This window comes from Mustela nivalis, assembly GCF_964662115.1.
Source record: "Mustela nivalis genome assembly, chromosome: 7".
Taxonomy (NCBI): domain Eukaryota; kingdom Metazoa; phylum Chordata; class Mammalia; order Carnivora; family Mustelidae; genus Mustela; species Mustela nivalis.
Window position 1 is genome coordinate 121,319,700 of NC_139026.1, and position 20,216 is coordinate 121,339,915.

The following is a 20,216-nucleotide window of genomic DNA, read 5'->3' on the forward strand; positions in this document are numbered from 1 at the left end:
AAGTGTGTTCTTTGACCCCTTCCAGGAGGTTCAAAGTGCACATTACCCTATTAAAGCTTTGGGAATTCTTAAAAGGGAACAAAACAAAATCATTTAGCTCTCTTGATCTCAAATGTTTCCAAACAGCCTTTAAAACACAGAAACCGGTGCTTGCTTAATACTATGTATGAAAATCCAGAACACACTTCAGCAAAAACTGCCTCAGAAAAATCTTAACCACAAATCTCATATAAACTAACTCCTATGGCAAGAGGCCTTTAGAAGTCATCCCACTCTTCAGTGAAGACTTTTTCCTTCTCTGAACGCAAGGTTCTTACTCCTGAACAATTCGTTTGGCAATTAAACATGCAATTTCTTATAATATCAAATATACTCAGGGTTTAAATGTTTATTTCACTCTCATTTTTGTATTTATGCCTTTTCTTCACAACTAGGTTGTGAGATTCCTGTTCTCAGGAATTATTACTGTTCTCTGAGAACTCAGCAATACCAATTTCTGTACAATGAGCAATAAAGTGCATGCTGGGCACAGCAAACATTTATGTGCAGCACAAGCAACTTGCTATTAAGCTAAGTTTGTCAATTTTTTCCCATTGGCTAATATAACCACTTGAATTTCATGCGTTTTCAGTCTACAATATTCACTTTCAGTCATCTTTAAGGAACCATTTTACTCCTTTCAAGGCTTATTTATATACCCTTACGAGGTGATGGGTAGTATGGATTTGGAGAACAGCTAACAGGTAATTTAAGACTCCTAGAACCAGAAAGGGAGAAAAGCTGTCTGGAAACTGGTCCCTGGTACTTACCAGGGTACTCTTTAAGAACTTACCGCTATACAAGATAAAGATTGTTAAGGCAAGAATCAATAAAAACATGGGCTATCACACCATTCACTGCTCAGATAAATTATACAACCTCGTGTACCCCAGACATTTGGACTCCCGACACCCCAACGGGCATCCTCCAGGCACTGTGCCCTGACTTGCACAGCCAATCCTGTTTCTTCTGGGAACACCAGTGAGACCTGCTGGCTCTCTTGACCTTAGAGAATGGTTCTTAGTTTACAAAAGCAAAAAAGTGCAGTACCTGTAGGAAACAAGGTAGCAGCAGCAGCTCATCTCCAGACTGGAATATACTACTTATCAATTTCAAGCTTTGTTGAGAAAATTACATTTTAAAATCTCAGAAGCTCATTAATTCTGAACTCTTAACCACTATCAAATTTCAAAAATATGCTTACCAATACAAAATTATATTCTTAAAGAATCCTCACTCAACTTAGAAGTATATAAATATGTGTGTATACATATATAACAAAATAAATGCTTAAATACATACATGAAATCTGAAATCCCCCCTCAGCATGGAACAAAGATCCTCTGCTACATCAGACATGCAGGGATGCAATGTAGCAACCAATCTTGCATAAAATGGTAGCAAATCCAACCTGCAAAAGTTATATGTGATATATGTAAAAGGAAAGACATACCAGAAGTAATTAATCTTAAAATTTAAACTTTCTCAGATATATTCACACATTAAATGATAAAAACTAGTAATCGTACAGATGTGCCTATTTATTGCCATCATAATGAAGCATAAGGAAATTCAACCTGCTTTGTGAAAGCTTACTAAGAATCTGGCATTTGCTCTTCAGTGCATTTACTGCACATGTGCAATTTCACTGAGTACACAATTTTGATAATATATGAAATACCAAGTGCAGAAAACATCAAGTTTTGACATGGCCTGAATTTTTGATCACATAATTACTAAGTAAACATACCTAATGGTCACTTACATAGTACAAAACAGAATCCTTTTAAACTATTTCCTTCTTTTATTCACTGGTTAAGTTATTTGGAAACTTTAATGTCTAAAGTGAAAGGGTAACCAATAACCAAGATGGCATCTAAGAAGTCAAAATATTATCCAAAACCCACACACTAACTTCTGCATCTTATTCATTACAGAAGCTACTCAGATTCACCCCCAGTGCCTATCCTCTCTTACTTTAGACAATAACTGGCAAATATGTGGTTATTCATGCTGCCACCCCCTTTCATTATTAGAGCGCTTTCTCATCAAATCTGAATGCAGCCCCACAGTCCTGCTTAACCCAGCACTCTAGGCAGCCACTACTAATCAGAATGAATACACAAGCTAAAATTACTTTCCATTCCTGCCACAGCCATTATTTTACAGAATTCGATTTCCAAATGATGCAATACTCAGCCGATGCTGCAGATTAGCAGCAGTGAGGAATTAACAAAAGCAGCTGCGGTGACCGCATCAAGTCATAGGGAGCTAACAGTGAGAAAGGAAGTTAAAAATTATAAAAATTCAACACAAAAGCTCAAAAAACTAAGCAGCCCACAGCCATGGAGAATAGAAACACAAAAATCCTACAGGTTATCCCTGAATACATCACTACAGAATAGTGATGAAAACAGTTTCATCATCAGAGGAAAAAATACGCACACCATGCAAGGCTTAGATTAGATCTGCAAAATTCAAAGCATGGACAGATTAAGGCTCAGCTGGAAGAAGAAACACAGCAAAGAAAGAAAGAATGGAGGTTAATCTGAAAGGTGGAGAGAAGTGCTCAAATTCATACCTAAGAGCCTAAAAACCTTTGCATTCCTCTTTGACCATTATAATTTCTTCTAAAAATTATCATTTAGTTCGTTCTTACATGCCAGGCTCTGTCCTAGGCACCTAATAATACACTTCATTGAACTTGTTGATCCTAATAACCATCCCATAAGGTGGATATTTTAACTACCATTTCAGAAATAAGGGAACAGATGCTGAGAAGTCAGGAAAATAGTAGCTTTGTATTAGTGACTCAGTGAATTTTGTTAAAGACATCACACCTTTCTTTACTGAAACAATGAGAAGTTCAATCCATTATATAAAGGTCTAACGCAAAATATTTAATGTTAAATGTTACTTTAAATGTTTCTTTGAATTATTTCAGAAGTTTTATGAACTGAAGGTTAAGCTCCTGTCATACAGAAAATATGCACATGTGGGGCACATTACTCCTTGATATTATAAAAATGAAGTGTTCCCATGATATATTCTCACAAATAAGTAGCAATTTTCTTCATGTCTATTAGCTTAAAAAGCCTAGGACAAATGAACCTTCAACTTTCTTGCATAACAGATAGATTCACACTAATAGCAAATTTACTTTATAAATTTTTAAACTTTGGTTGGAATATTGTATTTTAATATAATTGTAATACATTTTGTTAGAATATATTATCTGGTTTTTCATTTGTTTTTCAAACCCGCTTGAGCAACAAATACTTTTTTATTTCAGTTCATAACCAATCGCCAAATACAAATAAACTACTTATACCTATGCCTAGGTTCTACCACCCACAATTGCCACAATTTCCAATCAGAAAAATGAAGAATACATTAAGTGAATACAAGAGCTGAGGTCATAAGACAACAAAGAGGAATGTGCTCCGAGTTAGGAGACTCAGGTTCTAACTCTCTCAAATAGTACTTCTGTAACCTCTAGTCTCAGCTGCCCTGGGTAACCCTCCCATGGCTGGGAAGCTCACCTCAGAACCTCCGCACTGGCTCTTTTCTCAGCTGGAAGATGCTTTTCTCTTTCCCCAAATATCTACACTTACACCCTAACAAAGACCAAATCTTATTTGGCTAATAATTCATCTCCTCAATGAGACTTCTTCCAAATACTCCCCTGAAACCACAAATCCACCAGGCCCCATCATGCCCCCAATCCTCTACCCAGCACTGTTTTTTTAAAGTAACATTTTCACCTTCTAACATATTATATAATCTACTTACTTGTTATGTTTATTACCTTGTCACCCTTCCCCACCAGAACATAAGTAAACTCCATGGGAAACAGTTAACTAGTACTCAACACAGTGCCAACAACACAGTGGGTGTTCAGAAACATTTGTTAGATAAATAAATATTACTGGTATCTCACAATTAGGTTTATTTATTAATTATTTTCTTTTTTTAAGCAGACTCCACGCCCAGTGCAGAGATCAATGCAGGGCTTGAACTTACAACTTCTGAGATTGAGAAATGAGCCGAGACCAAGAGTTGGACACTTAACCAACTGAGCCACCCGGGCTCCCCCAGGTTTACTGTTAGCTTTTAGTCAAAAATATTCTTCACCACTCTGAGGAAGGATCATCTGATTTTTATAAAAATAATATTAAACTTCATCAAGTTTTACATTTTATCAAAGCTAGCTTATCAAATATTTTATATACTTAATAGGATAATCATATATTTTCTTATTTTATATATAGGTTTCCTATTTAAAATATCTTTTTAATCCTAAAATTAATCCTCTGATCCTGAATTTTTATTTATTATACTATTAAATAGGATTTGCTAGTTTTTTACTTGGAATTTTTATATGGACATTCAAAAGTGAGACTGGCCAATCCTTCAAACCCTTGCTCTTTGTTAGATTCTGCATATTCATAGTAGGAAACAGCAAGTTTGCTTTTCTATGCTTTAGAACAAACAACACAGCAGAAAAATCACTTTTCCATAAAAGACTGAAAGAACTCAAAAAAACTATCCAGGGACGCCTGTGTGGCTCAGTTAGTTAAGCAGCTGCCTTCGGCTCAGGTCATGATACCAGCGTCCTGGGATCGAGTCCCACATCGGGCTCCTTGCTTGGCAGGGAGCCTGCTTCTCCCTCTGCCTCTGCTGCTCTCTCTCTCTCTCTCTCTGGCAAATAAATAAATAAAATCTTTTTTTTAAAAAAGAACATATTAAAAAAAACACTATCCAGTCTAACTCTATTTAAGATAAAATTAACTGATAACTTCACAGGTCTACTTTATCTTGAAATAATTTGGAAATGTATGTTTTCCCCCCAAAATTTAATTTCACTGTGATTCTTTCAAGTGCTTTTAAAAATATTTCCAGCATATCATCGGGCTCATTTCTTAAACTTTTAAATGTTCTTTTTGTTTAAATTTTCTAAATGCTTCCCTATTTGGATTTTAAGAAATAGCTCTTGAGTTTTTAAAATTAATTTTAATTTTGGTTGTCTTTCTCAATGTATTTTTCAATACAATTTAAGATTATATCCACTTAGCACAAAAATTTTGACCTAACTGTATCATTTCCTTTTCCTTCTTTTCCTGGACAAGTCACTTATACTTTATTACATTATTTTCTTCTTCTACAAAATCAGCCCAATCTGTATCAAAGCTTTTTCCTAGTCCCAAAAGAAAGAGATAGTTAACCTTTCTAGAGGAAACCAGTCTGTGCTATCCATTCAGGTTCTTATCAGTGAACTAACAAATAAGTAAGTGCTTTCAGCTTCCAAAGCGATTTAAAAAAAAAAGTTTAAGGATTCCCTGGAAGATCTTAACTCTTTTACGCCTTTCCAGATAAGATAGTTAGAAATCCTGGGTTTTGTTCTGGCCACATGAAAGTGAAGTTAGTTATTCTATTTTCTCGGAATCCTCTACTCATATAAAGCTCACCAAGTTCTTCTCAAGCTAACACTTTCTAAAATTCCTCTTTTGGGGCTCCTGGGTGGCTTAGTTATTAATGTCTGCCTTCAACTCAGGTCACGATCCCAGGTCCTGGGATGGAGTCCCACATCAGGCTCCCTGCTCATCAGGAGGCCTGCCTCTCCATCTCCCCGCTGCTTGTGTTCCCTCTCTCTCTCTCTCTCTCTGTCAAACAAACAAATAAATAAATAAATAAATAAGACACATAAATAAATAAATAAATAAAATTTCTTTTCCATTATACCTATCACAATTAAAAGGACGGCTGAAAGTAAATGTCACCCTGCCCTATTTAAATCTTCAATTTTTTGACTGTTCATCCATTACTTCGCAAAATAAAACCCCTCATGTTGTATATAAGGTAATAAATTACATATTTCTTTAATGTTAATTCATCTTAAATATGCTTTTCTGCCTGTTCTACCCCTTTATGCATGCAAGGCTGCAAGGGAATGAGTGCTAAATGCTATGCCAACCACATTAAAGGTATTAACCACAAAATAAAACATTTTAATGAAACTAAAGAGTAAAATTTATATTAAAAATTAAGCTAGGTATGTATTTTTAGACTTTTCTGCAATTCAACTAGAAAATAAATTTAGATCCTCCCTCTGAAAACAATTTTTGTCTTCAGAGTGAGCGTTATTTTTACCAACAGTTAATGAGTGAACCATTTGAAAAATAACATTTTTTTCTTAAACAATAAAACCTTGCTTACAATTTAAGGTCTCTTAAATCACACATTTAAGTATCTTACTAGCAGTTAATGATCATCAAGGTAGTAAGCATCCAGGCATTAACTATAAGTAATAAAGAATGCAGAAACACATTTTGTTACTGAGTGGAAAGAAAAGAAATTCTTAAAAGTTTTTATGTCATAATCAATCAGCTTTCTAAAAGAAATGTCCAGCTTTTTTTTTTTCTTTTTAAAATCTAAAGAATTTAAGTATTGGAAGGTATTAATTTTACCTTGTTCAAAAATGCCTAGAAAAAGGAGGAATGTGAAAGAATACCGAAACCATTCAATTAAAAGAATACAAAGGATTTTCTTCATTGAAACAATGAAGCAGATGATTCAAAACATATGACACATAACAAAAGGTTGGAGTCAGTTACTCTGAAATCAACAACCAAATGCCCTAAAGACTTTTTCACAATGTTCCACTCCCAGTGCAACAGTGCCATCAGGTGGTATAACATGCTAACACGCTTCAAAGACTAAGGAAAAGCTGTTGAAAGAATCAGGGGAAACACTTCATTCTCTTAAGTTTGTTTATATTAATCTAAATCTAAAGAGATTCTGATCATCCATCTGTAAAAACTTGGAAATTCATACAACTTCAAAGTCATTAAAACCAATACTGGGTTCGACTGTACCAGAACAATGAATAAATAAGCCGTTTCTAGGTACTTTACACTCAAAGTTAGTTTAGGGGAGGGGGCCTTTCTGAGATACTAAGCCCAATCTCTAACTTGAACTAGGTGGTGGATACATAGGTATACCTAAGATGTGAATACTTTGTACAAAATTTCAATTATAAGTGTTAAAGTTAAATTACAAATTAACTATAAAATGATATGAAACATCAAAGGGAATTTCTCGTAGATTTCATTTCTATGGAGCCCTTCAATAGGCTGAGATAAAATGCCAGGCTTCTAAGATTTTTTTTTGGCCAACTATTTATTTAATGAAGGAAAAACACACTAACAGTAAAAACAGTTTCAGACTGAACCTTTAAAAACTGTACATGTTTAAAAAATATTATACAGATGGACATTAAATTTTAAAACTTTTATGCTACAAATGACACCAAGAAAGTGAAAAGACAAATCACAAAAGGGGAGAAGATACTTGCAAATTATTTTGATAAGACACACATACGAAGAACACATAAAGATCTCCTACAACTCAGTAATAAATAACATATTTTTAAAAGGGGGTAAAGGATTTAAACAGACATTTCTCCAAAGAAGACATACAGATGCCAATAAGCACATGAAAACATGCTTAAAACCATCAACCATTAGGAAAATGTAAATAAAAATCACAGAAAGATACCACTTCAGACTAGGATGGCTATAAGCAAAAAAGGGACAATAAGGGCGCCTGGGTGGCTCAGTGGGTTAAGCCGCTGCCTTCGGCTCAGGTCATGATCTCGGGGTCCCGGGATCGAGTCCCGCATCGGGCTCTCTGCTCGGAAGGGAGCCTGCTTCCTCCTCTCTCTCTCTGTCTGCCTCTCTGCCTACTTGTGATCTCTGCCAAATAAATAAATAAAATCTTTAAAAAAAAAAAAAGGGACAATAACAAGTGTTTTGAGGATATTGAGAAATTGGAGCCCTCATACATGGCTCATGGGAATGTAAAATAGTGCAGCCACTGTGGAAAAAGTCTGGCAATTACTGAAAATATTAAAAAGTTACCACAGGACACAGCAATTTCACTCCTAGACACATACCGAGAGAAATGAAAACAATACTCACACAAAAACCTGTACACAAGCAGTCATGTCAACATTACTCCTAGTAGCTAAAAAGTGGAAACCATCCTATTGTCCCTCAACTGATAAATGGGTAACAAAATGTTGCATGGAATATTATTTGGCCTTAAAAAGGAAGAAATTCTAATACATGCTATAACATGGATAAGTTTTGAAAACACGATACTAAGTAAAAAGAAGTTAGGTACAAAGGGCATATGCTGTATTTTATTTATATGAAACACTCAGAATAGACAAACCCATAGCAACTAAACATAGGCTGGTGGTTTTTCTTTTTTTTTTTTTTTTAAGATTTTATTTATTTATTTGACAGACAGAGATCACAAGTAGGCAGAGAGGCAGGCAGAGAGATTAAGGGAAGCAGGCTCCCTGCTGAGTAGAGAGCCTGATTCGGGGCTCGATCCCAGCACCCTGGGATCATGACCTGAGCCGAAAGCTTAACCCATTGAGCCACCCAGGCACCCCAAGGCTGGTGGTTTCTTTTTTTTTTTTTTTAAAGATTTTATTTATGTATTTGACAGACAGAGATCACAAGTAGGCAGAGAGCAGGCAGAGAGAGAGGAGGAGAGGAAGCAGGCTCCCTGCAGAGCAGACAGCCCGACGCGGGGCTCGATCCCAGGACCCTGGGATCATGACCTGAGCCGAAGGCAGCGGCTTTAACCCACTGAGCCACCCAGGCGCCCCGGCTGGTGGTTTCTTAGGGCACGAGAAAAAGTGGACAGAGAAAGTATGGGTTTCTTTGAGCAAGATAAAAATGTTTTAATATTTGATCATAGTGATAGATATTTAGAATACTGAATATATCACTTCAAAGGTGTGAATTGTATAGTATGTGAATTACAGCTCAATAAAGCTTTTTTTTTTTTTTTTTAAGAAAAGATCCATAAAGAACCTTAAGAGTTATCTAGTTTAGTGCTTCCTAAACTAAAATATACAGATTAGGTAAGACAGCCATTGTCTACCAGACACTAGCTCTACAAACATAAAGGGATCCCTTGCATTTCAAAAGTTCACGTTATACCACTCTGCTTTTGCTTAAGACCTGCAACTATACTGGTTTTGCTACCTGGAAAAAATCCAGAAAGGATTTTTCACTTGCACCAAAAAGGTGAAAAGCCTCTACCTTACTTAATTTTAAGAATATAGTATATAACACATGTAACACAAAAAATACATGTTAATCAACAGTTTATGTCAGCAGTAAGGCTTCTGGTCAACAGTAGGCCCTTAGTTAAGTTCTGGGGGAGTCAAGAGTTATACATTAATTTAGTGCAGAAGGTTGGTGCCCCTAGCCTCCATGCTGTTCAAGAGTCCACTGTATATATAAAACCTTTGGGCCCTCACAGCCACAGGCACTTAAACAACAAACAGTTTATTCTGATTTGGGAAGCACAGTATTTGGTCAGCTCAGGCAGGATGGGCTGGATGAAGGAGGGAATCCTGGCCATAGTAAAGAATCTTGGGCACACAGATGCTCAAAAGGATTCATGGGGGAGAGAAAATGCCACCCAAAAAGAAAGATGCACCTTATCAAAGGGGTCCCACAGAGTCTATGTGGACACAGCAGACAGTGGGGATAGATAAGAGCAAGAGCTAAAACGTGTCAAGAATCTCCTTGGCCCTCTCTCCCAGTGTCCCAGTTTGTCCCCAAGTCCAGAGGGCTCAAATAACTGCTACCCCTAATACACTAATAACTGGCTACCCAAGAGAACATTCTAGCAGGCTCACTCTAGACCCAACCTGCTTTGTTCCCTCCTCCTCCCATTCCCTCTAAAGGCAATCAGTCATCTCTTTTATTCAAGACGGAATGAATAAAATGAATAAAAGATGGAGATGGGTTTGTGAGCCTATGAGAGAAGGGAAGAGAAGAAATAAAGAAAAAAAGAGAATGAAAAATGGAATGAGAGAAGACTTAATGGTACTTGACTATTATTTTTACTCTGGCCTCTTAGAGACCAAGCTATAATCCTCAGGACAACCCAAATAGCGCAGGTAACGTAGAAAGATGCCTCGGGGTTAAGGACAACAACAAAAGCCCTTCAAAATTAAAGGCTATTCCAATCAATAAAAATATACAGTTAACCAGGAAGCATCAACCTTGTCCGGGACTCTAATTCACCATTTTAAAGATGTGTAAACAGTCCTTGCCTTTCCAAGTCACTCAGGAACATAAACAAGACAAGTTTTAGCTAAACAGAAGACCAGAGAGTACTATTTACACTAGAAAAGTAGACAGGTGAGACATCTGTTCTTACATAAATTAGAGATTTTTCTAAAACTCAGCTCATCTGAAATGCGTATGAAATATGGAAATGCCAGTAAAGAGTTAACAGTCAATGCTACTTGTAAACTCCATTGCTGAACAGACTGCCCTCTATCAGTCAAACCATACTTAAAATCTCTTTTATCGTTTTCAGTGAGAAAACTTACTACTTACTAGAGAAATAAAAATTTAATGGCCTCAAACAAATCCCTATGAGTGTATCTGAAGCAACGGCAACAGCGCTACCCGAGTGCTCCACTTGCTTCCCTACATTTTCCAAATGTCATTGTTGTCATCTTAGGCTTTGGACTGAGTGAAAACGATGTGTAACATTTTGTCCAAGGTACCCAGAATCAGCTGAAGTCACACACTGTCCTTTCATGCCACGGCAATCCTGGAAGTAATGGCAACGATATAAGATGAAGTCTGTAAACTTCATTTTTCAGAGTAAATGCCAATGTTGCATAAGCTTTGAATGGAGCTACCAAAATCAATCCAGATTTGATGTAAGGTAAATTACAGCAGAAGCCACAAGTGAAAAGTGAACAGAGAGCTAATCCAAACAGGGAAATTTTTCAAAATCTATTTATTAATATTATTAATCACAATTTATTTAAAAAATACAGAGGGGTGCCTGGCTGGCTCAGATCACTCTTGGTCTCAGGGCCATGAGTTCAAGCCCCACACTGGGCATTTACAAAAATAAAAAGAAAGAAAAAGAAGAAGAAAAGGAAAAGTTCCTTAAAATGTATCAAATTTTACCAGAAAAATATTGCCACAAAAGATATTAAAATTCTGGCCATTTTGCTGTGATTTTAAAAATATGAAATGAGAAGGCACCTGGGTGCCTTAGTCATTGCACATCTGCCTTCAGCTCAGGTCATGATCCCAGAGCCCTGGGATCCAGCCCCACATCAGGCTCCCTGCTTCTCCCTTTCTCACTCCCCCTGCTTGTGTTCCCTCTCTCACTGTGTCTCTCTTTGTTAAATAAATAAATAAAATCTTTTTTAAAAAACAATATGAAATGAGGAGCATCTGGGTGTTCAGTGGGTTGAGCCTTTGCCTTCGGCTCAGGTCATGATCTCAGGGTCCTGGGATCAAGCTCCGCATCAGGCTCTCTGCTTGGTAGGGAGCCTGCTTCCCCTTCTCTCTGCCTCTCTGCCTACTTGTGATCTCTCTATCAAATAAATAAATAAAATCTTTTAAAAATAATAAAAATACGAAATGAACCCAAAACAAGAAATGAGGAAGGGAGCACAGGGAAGAACATACTTTGAGAACACTAACAGGCAGAAGATTAAAAGAAGACACTGAAAGAAGTGATTAGCAAAAATACGGTAGCTGGAAATAAGCAAAGGAGATTTTAGGAGTACCTAAGAAAGAAAACCAAAACAAGAGAACAGAACAATTATCTATTTATACTTAAAGATGAAAATCGGGAAAACTTCCCTGAAGTATTCAATATGAACACTGAAAGGGCATGGAGAATGATCAACAATACTGAGGAATCTCCATCTTGGATCTCCACTGGATTTACTAGAGAAAGAGTTTCGAGCAGCCACATGAATGACCAAGTCAATCACCCAGGAGAAAAAGAAAAAGACAGACTGGCCTACAACTTCTCCACAATAACACCAAATGTCTCATGACACTGGGGTTAACACCGATAAGGTATTTAAGGGATAAAGTATGAGCCATGAATCCTACAACTAGCTAAGCTGTCCTTCAAGAAATCAATCCACAGACACATCACTGAATGTACAAGACCTCAAGGGGTATTTTTTCACAAGAACTCTTCTTGAAAAAATTATTAGAAGATGAACTTCAGCAAACCAAGAGATAACTAAGAAAACCAGAGAAACAGGGCTGGCCGGGAACATGGAGTATTTTAAACTGTAGAACTAAGACAAAACAAAGGAGGGGGTTAGAGTGACAAATTAGGATGCGTTGTATCAACATGGAGACAAAACAGGGAGGGCAGACGGAAGAGAAGAGAAAAGGGGAAGTCTGGTAAGTTTGCTGCTTGCCTGCCTGTAGCACTGCGAGAGAATTAACACTGAAAGCTGACAAACCAAATGACTCAAGTCTGAGCACACTTAACACTGAAAGAGGAAAATGTCAAAGAAGGTAACATTACAGACCGACACCAGGTGGGTAAGGCAAGGGAGAACAAAGGAAGAGAACACAAGCTAATTTCATCATCACTGTGGCAGGAAAAACAAAGATTATCTAAATAACTGACCATGAAGTAAACCTACAATTATGAAGGGAACTACTAAAATAAAAATACAAACCTTCCTCAAATCAGAAAATACAAATACCCACATTTGTAAGGCAAATAAAACAATACAGATTACATAATAAAAGACTTTTTCAAAAATAAAACCAAAAAGACAAATAATATAACAGAACTTGGACCAATCATATCTATCTTATCAAAAAGTAAACAGGGTGCCCAGGTGGCTCAGTCGTTAAGCATCTGCCTTCAGATCAGATCCTGGATCGAGCCCCACTTTGGCTCCCTGCTCAGCCAGGGGTCAGCTTATCCCTCTCCCTTCTCCCTTTGTTCCTCCCCTCCACCTCCACTTCCAGCTCATGATCTAATAAAAAAAAAATGTAAATAGCCTAACTTAATGATAAGAAACATATTTTTCAGAAAATACGTCAAAGTAAAATTCAATTCTAGAATATATGAGAGACTCAACTAAAATAAAGTGATTTTGAAATACTGAATATAGAAGGTCAGTATAGAAGGTCAAAAGCGTATGAGAAAAAGAAATTAATACCAGATAAGGTAGTATCAGGCCAAAAAAGCATTAAGACAAAGAATGACACTTTATAGTGATAAAAGGCTCAGTCCACAGTGAGGTGTAAGTTTTATCTTCATACTAAATAACAACAGTAACATTCAAAAAGCTGAAATCATAGCAGTTATTAGGAAAACACCACACATCAACAGCAGTCTTTAATTCACCTTAGTCCAGAACCCCTGGGTAGAGAAAAAAAAGTCAAGAAAATAAACAAACTTAATAAAAGTTAATTTAATACTGTAAACTTCCCTGACCAATACATTTAACTCTGTACTATAAAAACAAAGAACATAACCCTTTTTTAAAAAAAATGCTTGGTGGGGAGGGGCATCCCCCACCTGGGTGGCTTAGTCAATTAAGTGTCTAACTCTTGGTTTTGGCTCAGGTCATGATCTCATGGGTCATGAGATGAAGCCCAGCATTGGGTTCCCAGCTCAGTATGCAGCCTGCTTGAAGATTCTCCCCCTCTGTCCTGCCCCACCGTGCCCCCACATGCTCTCCGTCTAAAATAAATTTTAAAATCTTAAAAAAATAAATAAATCTTAAAAAAAAAAATGCTTGTGGAATATTCACGAAGACTGACTATATAATAGGCCATAAAGAAAATTTCAAAGACATCCAGAAAGTCTAGGCTGTATTTTTTAATTCATAATGTAGTAAAAATATGAATTATTAACCAAGTCAGACAAGAAAACAGAACAAAAAGAAACTTAGAAGTTTCAAACCTCTCAGATACCTCCTTAGGGAACAAAATGAAACTTAAAACTAAAATTGAAGAATTTCTAAAAAACAAAAATAGAAATCACCACATGTCAGAACTACAATACACAGCTAAGACCATTCTTAAGACAATATGTTAAATGCCAAAAAAGTAACAAAATGAATGAAGGAAAGCAAGAGAGAAGGAATTGGTAAAGATCAAAAGCCAAAAATAGTGAGTAAAAAAATAGTAAAACAGTAGAAAAAAATTGTAATTTGGAAGCTGTTTTTTGGTAGGAAAAACAAAAATGGATAAACCTCTAGCTGACATGCTTAAGAGGAGAAAAAAAAAAAGGGAAGTACAAACACAGCGTTGTCTGTAATGGCAGACTGGAATGTCCAAAATGGTTAAATATAGTACATCCATAATTAGAAACACTGCAGCTTTAAAAGAACAAGGGAAATCTTTATATATGGATATGAAAGCTCTCCAAGATGTATTATTAATGAAAATAGTAATGTTCAGAATGACAGGTACAGTAAGCTGCCCTTGTATAAAAAACAAGAAATAAAAGAATTTATAATTACATTTTCTTGTACATGAAAAAGAAACTTAGAAGGATATATAAGAATCAAGACAGGGGTTTCCAAATGGAAAAGTGGAAACTGGGTAAAAGGAGACAAGGATGGAAAGGATACTTTTACTTCTGGGTTTTGAGCCTATAAATGCCTCACTTATTTTTTAAAATGAAATTTTAGATTTGCATATGACCAACAATAATCCATGGAATATTTCAGCACTTACCAGAACTATATGTGCTGAAAATATAAAAAATGAAAAGATCCAAAACTCTCTTTTTTATTTTTTAAGTAATCTCTGCACCTAATGTGGAACTCAAACTTAGAATCCAAGATCAAGGGTTGCACGCTCTACCACTGAGCCAGCCAGGTGCTGCAAGAACTCCCAAAACCTCCCTTTTTTCCCCCCTTCCACATCTTACCCTTTTATTTTTTATTATTTTTTATTAACTTATAATGTATTATTTGTTTCAGGATTACAGATCTGTGGAATCATCAGTCTTACACAATTCACAGCACTCACCAAAGCACATATACTCCCCAATGGGTTATGGACACTGGGGAAGAACTCCCTTTTAAAAGAGCCTGTAGTTTGTACAGATTGGTAAGGATACAGGTGGCAAAGCAATATTGGGAAATGTACCTGATTCTTCATACAAAGACATTATATTAAAAGTGCTATAAGAGCATCTATATGTACATAATGGCAATGAAGATGGCTATTCAGAGAAGATAGCTCTTGGGCTAAGATTTAAAGGGTGAGCCAGAAATTTTCAGTGGAAAAAATAAAGATTATCCCATACAGATTAGAAGACATAGGCTTGGAAGCAGAAAGAGGGAAGGGTATTGAAGAAATCAGGATCAGGATTTTGCAAGAGAAGAGTGGACAGAATTCCCGTCTAAAGCTGAAAGGGGGCTAGATAAGATAAGGCACGAAATACCATCATATGTAATTTTATCACCTTCTACCTGTCCGATATTACACTGAGTGCTGGAGATAAAGAAGTAAACATGGCCTCCTCCCTGCAGCTTATTTAGTCTAGAAGACAACATCCAGGTAAACAAGAAAGCAGTTTTTGCAACACTTTTCCCATCTCTAGCTCTTTGCACACACTCAGCTGCCTCCACGAGAATGTTCTCTCTACACTCCCCTTCCCCAGTCATCCCTGCCTAGCTAATTCCTTTCTCAAGACTCACATTAAATGACCCTTGTTCCAGGCAGCCTTCTCAGACTCTCCAGACTAAATCAATCAGTTCCACTTGCTATATACTTCAAAGCATGCTGTTTTGATTCTTCTTGGTAACTGCACTTAGAAGTCTTTGTCTTTCTTCTTTTCTAAACTGTAAGCTTTGTGAATACAAGAGCCTAATCTGTCCTGTTAGTGTATCTCTAACACTAATCTAGCACAGAATATAGCAGACTCTTAATGAATTAGTTAATAAATAAATTTTAGAACATAATCTTTTCTGATCACTCAGGTATATTAATTAAAAAAACCCAAAGGACTGAATTTATACATTTCAGGTATGTAAGACTACATATAGGTCTCTTCCTCATGGCTCTAGCATACTATACACTTGTCTCTTTACTTTTTCCCTCTCTTCTCAAACCATAAATTGTCACTTACTTCTACCTTTAAGTCTACATTTCTAGCAGATTCCAAGTACATCTAATTTGCAGCTATTTAATGAGCTAAGCAGATAAAGTGAGTTATAAAGGATACAACTAGCAAAGACCAAATAATAATATGCAGTTTTTGAGGGCCTTCTTAGGGGGTGGGCCACCTGAGGAGAGGAAGAATATGGTGGAACAGGACAGAGTAGGGATGAAGGGAGACAGGATGCTCTTTTGTAAGCAAATATTTAAACATCACTGCATGATTTCTTTTGTAAACAAAGACTTTTATTTTGCTAACTTTGGATTATTCTGTGTTATATTAAGTTCAAATAATTGTTAATACCTATTTCTTCATTCAAATAGAGTTGAAAGAAATCTGAAAATCTGAAAGAAATCTTATAAATTTCCACTTTATAAGAAGAGAACCACTTGAAAAAAATCAGTCCAAGATACTGAGGAAAAAGTATCTGAATTTTCATCAATGAGAGGCATACTCTTTTTCCCACTTACAAATACATGAAAGTGGGATGTGTCTCACAATTAAGGGTTTAACAATAACGGCACTATTTTTTCTTAGTTTTACATAATGGTGCACTTCATAACTGATGGCACCTTAGATTTGATGAAATTAAATGCATATTATAAAAATATTCATTTACATGACTTTCTCAACTAGAGAATGCTTAATTATTATTATTATTAATACATTCCATCTCTCTTATCCCACTAAGATGAAAAATCAAATGCTCATAATAATGATGCTGGCAGGAGGCAAAAACCAGTATGAAAGAAAAAGAAGCAGCGATTTGGTTTCACTGAGAAACCTTCTATCAACAGATTATGGGCCTCTACCAACAAATGGACCTAATGAAAATCCCTCAGAGCCCTTACTTTCTAGGGAAGTATCTATATTAGCTATGTGGTATGTAATCATCATAACAGTGAACAAAATTACTTAATTACTCACTGTTGAATAAACAGAAAAACATCTCCTCCCTTCGTAAGGTCAATAGACTGAGTGGTCCTCCATATTTCAGGATCATTAAGTTAGTGTAATTTACAGCATTATTATTCTCTAAATGCATTATGCAACTAATATGATGCTTCAATAACTAGCAACATAATCATGAATATAACTTCCAATTCTAAACTATCATAATTACAAAAACATGGAACTTTTCATTTAAATACAACTGCAAAAATTAGAAACACTAAATTAGTCTGATCCTTATACAAAATAAAAACTCTCCAAAAAACTTATATACCTTTTGTTATTTTTTTCTTCGCAGAGGCAAAAATGTAAACCAACTGCTTCTAGAAATGATTAAGTTATTACTACTCTTAGATTGCTATTATTCTCAAACATTTTCTCTTCAAATAATAGATTAGCATTAGAAAAAATATTTCCACTAAAACTAATGAACAAAAGAACAGAAATCAACAAGAAAAAAGTTCCAGAAAATATGCTAAAAATAATAATGTCTGCTGACAAAGAGATGTTTTTAAAGAGAGAGCTGAGTAAAAACATTTATCTTACAATCATCACTACAGCATAAAAACACTAACAAATTACTTTTTGGTTTTTAGTACCTACCTTTGTCTGGGAACTATAAAGAGTGCCCGTACCAACTTCTTCCTATTCGCTTTTGTATTCATGTTCATGCAAAAATCCATTGCTGCCTAAAGGAGAAAAAGCAAATTTTTTTTCTTAAAAAAAAAAAATTTTTTTTTTCAATTTAGCTAATGAAAGCAGAAACCATGCATGCTACAAAGGACTTCTACTTGTTCCTAAGCATTTCAAAATACTTTTAGAACACTAGCATTGTAAGCATATGCCAAACTAAAAGATCACTGAAGTTTAAAGTCTTCTCTCTTTTTAGATCTCAAAATACATGTCTCACAAACTTTTTAGTTGCAACCTAGCGTTACAAACAGAAACCCAAGTGAGTGGACTGAAGACCTGCCACAAATTGTTTGACAAATATTTATATGAAATGGCAATTAATGCCTCTGAGCTCACTGATGTCAAGTAAATCACCATTAATACTGGAAAAATATTCTGACAGAATTAGAAAGTAGCAAGAAAAGTTACCAAAAACCAAGAAAATTATTGCCACTAATCAGGATAATCAAAAATGAACAGAGATAAACTAGAAATGAGAGAAAGGTATATATTATTCTCAGGAACATGTAAAAATAAGTGCCTAAGCATTGACTAAGAAGTTTTAGTTTAGCGTCAACAGTCAGATTCAACAATTTAAAGAAAAAACATCACAGGATTACAAAAAATACCCACACCTGTTATCTAGTGCAACAATCTACCATTCCATACAGCAAGAACAAAGAAGTGTTCAGTATTTCATCACTATGTCTGACAAGCATAAAAGAAAAGCTGAGAGAGGTATGTGTTCTAGGAAGCCAGAGGAAAGCAAAAATATGAGTAATTGGTATTTTTAAAACATAGGCATATATATTTTAAAATGTTAAAGATTTTCAGTATATTTGGTTTAGGAAAAATAAGGAAGTCACACTTCTAAAAGGAATAAACTACCTTTAAATATACTTCTGAGGATTTCAAATATTGTCCTTCCATAGGTTCACATGTAATATAATGATTATTTTATCAATAATCCCAATCCTTAGTTTCTTGATTATCAGATGCACATAAAGGATCCACAAGTTCCAGATCTATTAAGGATTTCTACTCTTCACTATTGACAGAACACACTGAAATATCTCCCATTTGGTTAAATCTTTTGAGGAAATGGCACAACTAACACTGATTAGATTCAAACCTGGGACACTAACTCACATTCCAAGTATTCACCAAGATCAAAACTGTACATCAAAATTAGTCAAGACAGAAAAATCAATTTAGAATTTTCTTCTACTTGTAAAGAGAGTATAATCAACGTTATTAAAGCTTACATTTTATAACATTAAAGCTTCTCATAGCAAATAAAATAACAAAGAGAAAGGAGAAAATACAATAAATTTCCTACAATCAATTCACCCATTTGCAACACTGAAAAATTCTGGACCTAATAAATAGAAACCCCAAAGTCATGTACTCAGAAAATAAAACAGGTTAACACTGGAAAAGTTCGCATACAGACACAAACTCTCAAATCAACATTTTTGAAAATATTAAGAAACATTTTAAAAGGCCAATAATGGCTTATGTTTCACTACAAATTTGAAAACACGAAAAATAAAATAAATCTCAGTGATTACTTTAGAACACTGTCCTTTAAAATACGTAAATATTTTGCATATTCTACCTAAATAAATTTTAGAAAGACAGAAAAAGCAATAATCACTTCACCTAGCACAATAATCAAAGGCCAGTTAGGTGGAGAAAAAAAACCTACAATATTCAAAACTCTCCACAGATCAGGAGTCCTTAAAGCATTCCAACGCCTAACACACAGTAGGGTTTCTACTACCCTAAGTATACAGAATAAATAAAAGATGAGTATAAAATTGTTAGAATTATTAAATTTCAGAAAATTAAAAAGAGAAAAGTTTCATATGCATATTATTCTTAGATTTAACCAGTCCTGTCCTTTTGGGAGAAACGGAAGCAGAGTCTCTCTAGCGGCATATACCTGCCTGAGGAACTGCTGACTGGCAACTCAATAAGCAGTACTCTAAAAACTTGTTTCAAAACATTTTGGGTCAATGGAAGTTCAATAATCATTTCTTATTTTATTAAGTAAAAATAAATTCTTATGATCATCAAATGTATGTAGAAATAAACATTAATAAAAAATAATAAACAAACATCACCATGAATGACATTACTCACAGAAGTTACCCAAATCTCCACTCTAATTTCTATAGTGTTACATAATTACTGAATTCAAAGAATTCTTGGATTTTTCTGTTTCCCAGGTACTTTTCCCTTTAAGCCATTTGGACATCTGTGAGTGTATATGGAGGAAATTCCTTTCACGAGGACGCTAACTCCCCAGAGGAAAAATCCCCAGAGGAACAAACTGGGGTCCAATAGGGAGGAGTGGCCCACGTGACCCTCAGAGAGCTAACTCAGAATTTACTATACAGTCATTACTGGCAATAACTCTTAATACTGAGCAGGGCGCTAGAGGATAACTTCCAATGCACACGCATTACAATAATGCTACTATACACAAAACTGGTGAGTTCCTTCTCACCTTCAAGTTTCATGATACAACTCAAAATGGGGTATGG

At 35.5% G+C, this 20,216-nt stretch overlaps 1 protein-coding gene across 3 annotated transcripts in view; it reads right to left on the reverse strand.

The window, feature by feature from the left end:
• UPF2 (UPF2 regulator of nonsense mediated mRNA decay) overlaps positions 1-20,216 on the reverse strand; it is a gene marked incomplete at its 3' end in the record, with an annotated part of 108,857 nt that overhangs the window by 50,028 nt on the left and 38,613 nt on the right. For all 3 annotated transcript variants that reach the window (XM_082740828.1, XM_082740829.1, XM_082740830.1), the window contains exons 8-9: positions 17,599-17,684; positions 1,342-1,450 (exon numbers count right to left, since the gene is read on the reverse strand). In XM_082740828.1, the coding sequence (XP_082596954.1) occupies positions 1,342-1,450; positions 17,599-17,684 (195 nt within the window). The remainder of the gene's footprint in view (positions 1-1,341; positions 1,451-17,598; positions 17,685-20,216) is intronic.